The 10,562-nt window shown below is 38.3% G+C and overlaps 1 protein-coding gene across 11 annotated transcripts in view; it reads left to right on the top strand.

The window, feature by feature from the left end:
• The window catches only part of CORIN (corin, serine peptidase), a 352,509-nt gene that overhangs the window by 163,433 nt on the left and 178,514 nt on the right, over positions 1–10,562 (top strand). For all 11 annotated transcript variants that reach the window (XM_025198376.1, XM_025198378.1, XM_025198372.1 and 8 more), the window contains one exon: positions 7,109–7,222. In XM_025198376.1, the coding sequence (XP_025054161.1) occupies positions 7,109–7,222 (114 nt within the window). The remainder of the gene's footprint in view (positions 1–7,108; positions 7,223–10,562) is intronic.

Genomic DNA, 10,562 nt, shown 5'->3' with positions numbered 1-10,562 from the left:
TTAGGAGCCTAGGGCCATTGTACACACCACAGAATTGGCCTTTTAAGTGGCTTAAATGCCTTTTTGCAGCACTTTAATGGCATTGCGGTTTGCATGTTTGGTGGCGTATTCTTCTTTAATGGTGTTGTTGTTTGCATGTTTGGTGCTGTATTCCACTTTACATTACTTTGGTATGTAGCAAGATAAAACAGCTCTGAGGTGTTTTAGTTTGCTACCTAACAAAGTGCAACAGTGCACAGGGCCCTGAAAGCTGATGTGCTTGGGGCTTGGCGGGCCCTGTGCAGCTCAGGGGCTGTGGGACCTGGTGGCAACCCATACAGGTAGGTTCCACTGAGCAACAACAACAAAAAAAAAGCAGCGAGCCTGATCTTTTTTTTTTTTTACTACCCCTCCGCAGAGCCTGCCTGCCTGCCTGAGCTGTGTCGGGGCCTGATGCTTCCTTCTGCAGCTGCAGGGGCAGGGGGGCAGTGCTTCCCTCCACGGCTGTGGTGCCCCCCAGGACCACCGGGGTCGGGTGTCATCCACCGGGGGAGCCCCTGTACAGCTCAGGGACCACTCGGCCCACTGGCAGCTCCCCCCCCTTCCCCCCCCCCCTACCACTGAAGAGGCATGTAAAGATTGGGTCCCCACCCTTGTGTAACAGCACAGGGGTTTAGTTCGGTTTAATTCTCCCATTTCAATTTAGGGAGAACTAAACCGAATTAAACCCCCATGGTGTCTACAAGCAGCCCTAGAGAGACTGACTTATGAGAAAAGATTAATAAAATAAAAAAACTATAGCTTGATTAAGAAATATCAAAATGGAGACGTAGCAGTCTACAAATGTTTGAAACACAAAGGTTAGGAATTATTTAATGTGGCACACTGGGTTATGATGAAGAGTAAAAGTTTGATGTTAAAATATAGAAGGTTTAGGTTAAATATCGAGGAAAATGTCCTGCTGGTGAGATAATGTATAAAGCTGCAGAATAGAATCCCAAAGGAAGTGGTGGAAGCTCCATCATTCATGACATAAAAACTAATCTGGACAAAACATTAGAAATATAGTGCAGGGAACAAAAATGTCCTCAAACTACTAGTCTGAGAAGTTTTTTTTTGCAGTGAGGGAGACTAGGGGATGCACTCAGGTTTTTTGGTTTTTCTTTTTAAAGAAAATAAATATGTCAAACAAAACCAATAAAGGAGATAGCATTTTGAAACCTATATAATATAGTTGGCCAGATCTTGAATCTTTAAGAATATGCTAAGCATATTGTTAAACCTGCAGCGTTCTTTTTTGTTTTTTTTTGTTTTTTTTTTACTTCAAGAGACGGGTGTGAGGATTTTTCTGGGGATGTGAGTATCAGTCCCTGGGAAATATTTAAAAGATACTTGGCATTTGGTGCCATCTGATTTTTCCAAAAGCAAAAACATTTGCTATTTAGGAGCATTTTTAGAAGTTCCTGCAATCTCATCTGACAGCAGTACTTTAGCATTATGAAGTGAGCTGGTGAACTCCAACAGAAGAGGGGAAATTATCTAAATCCTTCTCTCTCTGTTTGGTTTTAGAATTGCCAAACAGCTTCCATAAAGCCCTTTGTGTTCAGCTACTGATTTCTTGTTTGGCCTTTGACAAATCACTTCACCTCTCCATTTCTTAATTTCCTTCTATGCAAATAAGATAACAAAAGCTTGCCATCCTTTGCAAAATATTTTGAGACAGTTAAATGAAAAATGTGTCATATTTGAAGAAAAAAGGATTTAATATAATTTCTAGTTTTTACACTTAATACATTTTATTTAACAAATTAATTCAATACTGAATGCATTAATATATGAGAAACATGATTTTCTAGCAGTAAAAATCATAGTTTTTATATGTCTTATTTTGTTAAGAACCGAGAGCAGAGAAACAAGCTTTTAATTTTATTCCAGGCACTAATCCATTTCCATCTTCCTCCTTTTCATATTCTGAAGCCATTTTCTGCATGAGTGATGAATGTTTTCCAGATTTCATCACTTTTACTTTGATTTCCATGTTTTTTGCCTTTTCCCATATGACTTCATTTGTATTCTAATGAAAATTCATGTCCATAAGCTGCCCATGGTTATGTTTCCTGGACTAAATGGATTTTTATCTTTTTACATGTTTTATAATTCTGATAGAACAATAATGGATGTAAATATAATGCAGACTACAAAATATGCTTCATCACTCTTGTTTGGTTTACAGAGATCTTTTGGCAGGATATTTCTTTTTTTTTCCCAGAAGAAAGAAACTATCCACGCGATTGCAGATGCAAGAATCTTTTCAAAGAGCTACGTCATTTACTTGTTAGATATATTATTCTAAAAATTTTTTGATTGAAACAGTCACAAATTGTTTTATAATTGGGCATGTGTCCCAAGTAAAACAAATATATTTTTACCAATCTGAATTGTTCCTCTATGAGAGATTCTGAGAAACTTTCAGCCTCCTTAAGACAATATATGCTGAGTTTGTTCCATTTTAGAATCTCTGATTGCAAGATAGCTGTCTGACTTCCATCTTTCAGATCAGGTTATGTCTGGTTAATATTTACAAGGGACCCTGCTGTTCAACAGGAAACTATAAGTAATTAAGGTCTGATACACTTTGTTTTTCAATGCATTTAACAACTTTTCTAATAGGGGTTTATGTGTGGCATTGTGAATCATTCCAGTCTCAAAGCAGTGTTTTCAAATAGCTCTCTGTTATAAGAGTTGTCAAATTTACTGGGTAAAATTTTTAAAAATATTTTTCCCATTAGTTTGTGGTAGTTTATCAAGTTTAATCTAATTGTCTAGATTTGTGAGTCCTATTAATAGCTGTCTTCCTTAATAAATCATTCTGTTTTATTTAATTACTTCCAAATATAGTGAACCCCCTTTACAATACTCTGTGATATTAACTTGATCTGAAATACTTTCTAAATTTGGAATGCACAGCGCAGGAAAGCATTTGTATTGCACTCAGTAATTGTTGCTTATTAGTGAAACACATTAATGTACAGGAGATGCCATTTAAAAAGTCACCATTTTAGCATAGTTTAACATGATACTTTGGTATCTGATAGCACAGTCTTTTCCTATTGTGTTGACTACTACATCTAATTTATTCTGGTATGGAAACTGTTAGCTAGTGTTGAGTTTTAATAGTGATGTTTGCAAATTCTTTTGTGCATGTCCATGGATTGATTTATTGTTTTGAAAGACTTCCTTTCAGAATCTCCTTGTAGCATAGTTTTCGTGTGAAATGCAAGTCTGCCCTAGTCTTCAAAAGTGAAATGCTTCAGAGGGACATTTTATCATGTGATGACTGAGCAAATTTGAAGTTCAATTGCTATTTATGAGTCAATCAAAATCCACTATTTTAAAGGTGGAATGTGCTGTAATTTCAGTTTCTGCTTTATACTGTGCCATATAACATCAAACTTTTTAAGGTATGCTAACAAATTTGGAAAGGCTGCACATCTGAGAATAGCGGCAAGAAATAATGAACAGAGAGTCCTTGTTTTTGATACTTATGAATGTGATACACCTATGGCATTCCCTTTATTCTTGTTTTATATCTGTCTAGTTTTCTGCCATTCTGAAACTGAACTTCTTCCTTGGTGGCATAATATGTACACACACACACACACACACACACACACAGAGTAATATTATTTCAGTGGACACAGTATTACTTAACAACCAATGTGTTAATCATATTTTAGTGACTAGGTTTCAGTTAATAAATTGCTCATTGATTTCTCCTGAAATACACTACATTTTTACGAATTGTCTTGTACTGATTGACACACTTAAATGTAATGGAATACATTTGTGCATACCAATCTATCTTTGGGGTTTGGACAGGATGCTTAATAGGGTGCAGTTTTCAACAGCAGATCAAAAATATCACATTTTGATAATCCACAACCCCTCACGTGAACATTTCCTATCAACATTTTGCTAGCTTTGGGTCAGCTTCTGAACCTATAGGAGTTGATTAGCTTTGATCAAGAACATTGCAACTCAAGAGGTGCAGGCACAAGTTATAGGAGGCAGGCCTTAAATTGTAAACTTTTCTTTGTTTTATACATAAAAAGTATTGTTACACAGTTGACACTTCATAAACTATAGCTGTTATCTGAAAAGAGCTAGTAGCTTGGTTAAAATGAGTGCTCAGATCAGAACCATCCGAATCTCTTGGTTCTACAAAACTGGCCTGTAACTACTGATGTGGAAGTGGGAACATGGGACAAAACAAAAACCCAAACTATCTGCCAGGATTACTTCAGGGCAGATCTCAACTGGTGTCAACAGGTTCTACAATCTTGAGGGCAGATACGATGAGGTCAGTTGCCTCTCTATACCTTTGTCTATCCAAAGACCCTCACTGGAAGCAAAAGTCTACTGGATTCCAGAGGTAGGAAATATTCAACATTTGGTTTTCCTTAGCTCATGAAACACGGAGAGAAATCCCTCTTATCAGGACCAAATCCCATATAGCCCATTATGTTACAGAGTTAAGTTAGAATAGGATGCAGTTCAACAAAGACAAGTGCAAAGTGCTGCACCTGGGCAAAAAGAACCACCAACACACCCCCACAGGCTGGGGGATGACCTTCTCAGCAGCAGAAAGAGATCTTGGAGTCATAGTTGACTCCAAGATGAACAAGAGTTGTCAACGTGATGAAGTGATCAACAAGGCTAACCGCACTTTATCATGCATTAGCAGATGCATAACGAACAGGTCCAGGGAGGTGGTGCTTCCCCTTTATGCGGCGCTGGTCAGGCTGCCGTTGGAGTACTGCATCCAGTTTTGGGTGCTGCACTTCAAAAAGGATGTGGAGAGTCTTGAGAGGGATCAGAGGAAAGCCACTCATATGGTCAGAGGTCTGCAGACAAGGCCCTACAAGGAGAGACTGAGGGACCTAGATCTTTTCAGCCTTCACAAGAGAAGGCTGAGAGGTGATCTTGTGGCTGCCTATAAATTTATCAGGGGAGGGCAGCAGGGAATAGGAGATGCTCTATTTACTAGGGCACCCCCTGGAGTAACTAGGAGCAATGGCCACAACAAATTGATGGAGAGTAGATTTAGGTTGGACTTTAGAAAGAGCTTCTTTCCAGTAAGGGTTGCCAGAATCTGGAAGGGGCTTCCAAGGGAGGTGGTGCTCTCCTCTACCCTGGGGTCTTGAAGAGGAGACTGGACCTAGTATAAGCCACAGAGTACACTGAAGCCTTGCAGAGATACAATAGAAATTTTGACTTTCAGGGTTATTTGCTTCTATTAGGCTAGAAATGCCATGAGAACTGATTTTCATGAGATGTTTCAGTGCTTCCACTTCTGATAAGGTTTAAAATAATGTTATTGTCTGTGGGGGAAAAAAGGTTGTGTTTGAGTCTTGTATGAAAGCACAGAAATTCTTGCATTCTCTATACCAATTCACTCATAGCTCTAATTTAAATAGCAGCCAATACCTATTTAATGTACTGGGCACATGAAGAAAGAATAACTAGTGAGATTATGCATTTAATTCTCTTCTTTTTTGCATCACTATCACAGAGATGTTATTTCATTGAATTCAATAGAAATAAGGGAAGAATCAGGTCCCTAGAATCTAATTTGTCTCAGCGTGTAGACACAAATACTGCATGAAATGCCACTTGAGGAGATATTTTAAAATATAAAGGTATTTTGTTAGTAACTGGAAAGTATTAAGAAATGTGTGTTGTTACATATCAAGTAGATTCCACAATTCATTTCAGGTTCATATATAATGTAATCACACATTGCTAAATCAATATGGAGGGAACACAATAAATCATACTTTTATTTCTATGGCTCTTAAAGCTTGAAGGTCTTAGACTGCCATATAGAAACACAGATATAAAAATTTTACACTTGTCAGCACGGTCAAATAAAAAGTAAGTAGGCCCTCATAATTGACACATTGGTCTCAGTGAGTGCATCTACATGTTCAATCAACATGGTCCAATAAACTCAGGAGTGGTTTGAGCCAGAGTACACTGCTCCTGGGCACAGCATCTAAACATGTGCCAGGACAGCAGTGGTTTGAGCCAGGGTGGAGCAGCCCTGGGTTGGCAGAGGTCGGGGGGTGGGGGGTGTCACTCCTGGGCTCTGGGTGGTGGTGTCAAGTGGTGGAGGGCTGGCAGAGCTGGGCATCTCGTCCCCAGCTGGCTGAGTTGATTAAGCACCATTTGTGCCCAGAAGTCGCTATCTACACATGCATTTGATTGCACATAATGACTGTGCCATAAGATGGTACTGTCCCTGATGGTTCTATCTTGCAGCAGAGTTAGTTTACTGCACCCTATACCGAAGTATGTGTAGACTGTGACACTTTAGTGTGGAGCAGTAAAGCATGCATGTAGATTCATCCAGTATAAGTGTGAATCAGGTTGTAGGGATCAAATTATAAATCTCTTCTATATTAATTCTGCAAATGTGAAACCACACAGGAATATAGTGGGACTTATCACCATGATACGCAGAACATATCATGGCCCCCTGTTAAAGGCCTTGGACATGTCAATAAGTCAAGATTTTAAAGAAATGACTAGTAATTTTTATTGTCTTAATTTTTGAGTGCTTGTCTCAAGATACCTTAAAGGGACTTCATTTTTCAGATACTGCTGACTACCCACCTGCTGAAAAACTGACCCTTTTAAGATGTCTCACTGGAACATCCAAAATGCCTTGTTAGTTACTTTTGGTTGTCTCAGTGTCTCCACTCCCATTCTGTAACAGGGTGATGATGATAACCTTCCTAATACACAAGGATTTTGAGAATAATTCCACCAATGTTTGTGAGAGATTTGCCCTATAGAAAAGGGGATCATATAGATATACATACAGAAAAAAGTCTCTTTTTGGCACTGTTGAATCGGAATACTAGCCTGGATTCAGTTGCACAACCAAACATCAAAGTTTGAAATGGGTTAAGAACTCTACGTTCTTAGCCTACCTCTGATTACGAATTAAATGTGAGTTGAATGTTTAAGTACGTTAAAGCATATATCCCAAGCAGATTTTGCTTATAAAACAAAAATCTGAGAAGCTTATTCTGTGTTTCCTCCCCACTTTCTCTTCTCTTTCCAGTGCTATGTGGTGGTGATGAGAGCTTCTTGTGTTCCAGTGGAATCTGCATCCCTGGGAAACTGCAGTGTAACGGTTACAATGACTGTGATGACTGGAGCGACGAGGCCCACTGCAGTATGTCATTTAAACCTTATAATATTCTCTAGAGACAAACACAGAACCCTCTTGGGGAAGCCTAGAAACAAAAGTCAGCTATTGTAATGGGATGAGAGCTTTGCATAGCATTTGCATAAACCAACTTTTGGTATTTATTTCAGGTGCTAATGAATGTGTTTAACTCTGCCCAACCTGACCACAAAAAGGCTTTTTAGTACTTTTAAACTGTATATTTAAAAGAATTATTTCATTAGTAGTTTGAACTGCTAAGATTTCTAGAAAAACCCAAGGCAATTTGGTTTTTTTTTTTTAACTTTTTTTTTTAAAGTTGAGTAACCTCTGCCACAAAGAAAATTCTCACAAAGAAAGAACTTGCAAGTTTTCAATGTGTGCTTTTTTAAATCCGTGGCATTGGTTCTAGAGTATATGCAAAACCACCTTCTAATAAAGTGTTTTACGTTTCAGCTCTGAGTGTGACCTTTAAAATAAATTTTTACTGTGGGGTACAATGGAAAAGGAAATATATAGGGTATCTTCATTTGTTGTTTCCCTTCTCCAATATAATATACATCTCCGTACTCAAACACATGTCTTAGTCTTCAGATGAGGAGATTCTAGAACTAGTACCTTGCATAGAGAAGCTGAACAAATGTATGCTAGTTAAAACAATGAAAACGGAAAAGTAGAAAGAGTCAGGTTGGGGAAGTAAGTGACCAGTAAGTGTGTAGTGAAAAGTGACGTTACTATGCATGGAGCCAAGCCAAAACATGGGTTCCAGTTAACTCAAACTGTGGAAAGATTTGAAATGCGCACTTCAAGATTCTCTGAAAATAATTTGCCTCTTTTGGATTCCTAGGGAGAAATTATAGGTAACATTTTCAATAGCAAATGTCTTAGGAGCCTCAATCCAATTTTAGGATAATAAACTAATGGGATTTAAGTTCCTAAATCACCTAGTTACTTCTGAAAATGTTTACGGATAATTTTACCTGTAAATACATAAAAAGCACATGATAACTGCTATCTCCTGTTTCCAAGGGGAGTGTAGCTTCAGGTTGGTAGCTTGTGTAATGAAATGCATCTTTTCCCTTGAATTTTTACCCCCAGTGCTGAGTCAATTTTAATGTAAGATGAAACTTTCAAAAGTGCTTAAGTGGTTTAGGAACCTAAATCCCAATGAAGATCAATCAAAGGGTTGAGAGCATAGAAATTTAAAAATAAAAACATTACTGGGATGTTGTAATTCTTCCAAAAACAAGCATTACAAACTCATGAATTCCTGAGTTAAGAAAAAGGATATTCAACCATGTTAGTATGTGGAAATGAACTGTTACATTTCCTAAACAGAGTTACTATTATTTATAGCAATACCATGCCATCAATATTTCAATATATGTGAGTGTGTTTATAATCTCTGATTAGATTTAAATGATTTTTGAAGGCACTCTGATATTTTTTTACCTTCCTCTACTTGTCTTCATCCTCTTTTCAAGAGACACTCCAAGGTAGAGAGAGCTGAACTCTGTTAGTCTGAAAACAGAGGTAGTTAGTTATTCATAGTATCTGACAAAGGCTGTCTTTGTTCTTCACTTAAGGTAAGTGCAATAATTTTTGTGGAGGTTATACTATAGTCAAACATAAGGATGTGGTTCAAGTCTTTCCTTAAGTGCAAAACTTAGCTCAGCGATAATTGGAATCATTGCCAGTGCTATCATAATAATGAAAAGTTATTAATAATCCCACGTATCTGGATGTGATCCTGCTCGTTTGAATTATTACATAATTAACAATGCATCTAAGATGTCACCAGAAACAAAAGAATATGTGCTATATTCTGACTTTGTAGTATGTAATTTAATTAATCTAAACAAAGTTCTAACTGCTAGTGCTGTCTTGTGGTGTTCCAGGGTCTGCAGGGATCCAGAACAATACATGCAAGACTTTTTACATTAACAGAATTTTAAAATATCCAAAACTTATTTTATCTTGGGCAAGTTCGATTTAATGTAAACCTTGGGCAGGGAGTTAAATCTCACCGCTGCCATTTTGAGGTGTGGGATGCTGAATACATAGTTTCATAGTTGGTAGGGTTGGAAGGGACCTGAGCAGATCATCAAGTCTGACCCCCTGCCATGGCAGGAAAGAGTACTGGGGTCAAACGACCCCAGCAAGGTGTTCATCCAGCCTCCTTTTAAAGACCCCCAGGGTAGGAGCCGGCACCACTTATCTTGGAAGTTGTGATGCTGCGGGCATTTTAATTAAAGCGACTCTTAAAGAGCCACTCTAATTAAAGCGCTCCCTTCTCCACCCTGGAGGCTGTGTATAGGTGGCCCATGCTATTTAGTTAATATGCATTAAGACAGGCTAATGCACATTTTCCTAGTATCTCAAAATAGAGGGCATTTATACACATACATTTTGTGCCGGGACGTGCCAGAGATCCGGTGAGTCAGAGCAGACTTGATTAATTGAGTCTGCTCTGCATGTGAGCGGACGTGCACTGCACTGTGTCGTGTGCAGTTGTATAAGTGGTGAAATGCATATCAGTGTGCAGAAAATGGCAGCAGTGCACTTTGGAGCGAAAACACTTCTGATGTGCTTTAGTTCAAAAGCATGCTGCTGCCATTTTCTCAGTGCTGACGTGTATTTCACCACTTATACAACATCATGTGCTTATGCAACTGTGGTGCAAGCATGTGTATGAATGCCCAGAGGTACTAGATTAATGCGCATTAACTAAAGTGTGTTAATGCACATGTAGATGCATCCAGTAAGTGCAAGCAAAATCTGCTAGTAATAACATGCAGAATAGATTTAGACCCTCATCCAAACATGAACTTGTGCCATTTTGCTCACATAAACAGTCCCATTGCAGACCATAAGAACACTCACATAAGCAAAAGTTACTTACAAACTTAAGTGTTTGCAGCAGTGAAACATTGGTGACCTTTTCCAGACCTGCCCATTTATTCTTGGCTCAAAGGAGAAGTAAGTTTGTTTATACATGATGGACCCTTTCCTTTGCAATTGAAGGAATGAGGCTCTGGTGACAGTGATTAATATTTGTTGTGGAAGTAGCTTTCCTTTGGTTGTTCACTGTGGGGATGTGCAAGATTTCAGTTTGCTTGATTTGATATACTGTAATGAAATCAGTTCTCAGGGTGTCTAGACAGTGACACAACAAAGCTTTATAAAACTAAAAGAAGGTTGCATTTCCTTCGAGATGTCTGGAATGCTTTCTGTAAATTAATTAATTAATGCACCCCATCAGAAATCAAATCAGAATACTTCAAAATATGTTAACTGCACCTTTTGGGGAGGCATTGGACTGTCTTAGGTTCAAAACACTAAGTTCCTG

Source organism: Alligator sinensis, unplaced genomic scaffold (assembly GCF_000455745.1).
Source record: "Alligator sinensis unplaced genomic scaffold, ASM45574v1 scaffold134_1, whole genome shotgun sequence".
NCBI classification, from domain to species: domain Eukaryota; kingdom Metazoa; phylum Chordata; order Crocodylia; family Alligatoridae; genus Alligator; species Alligator sinensis.
Note: the sequence above shows the minus strand (reverse complement) of the source record. Positions and strands in the feature narration are given on the sequence as shown.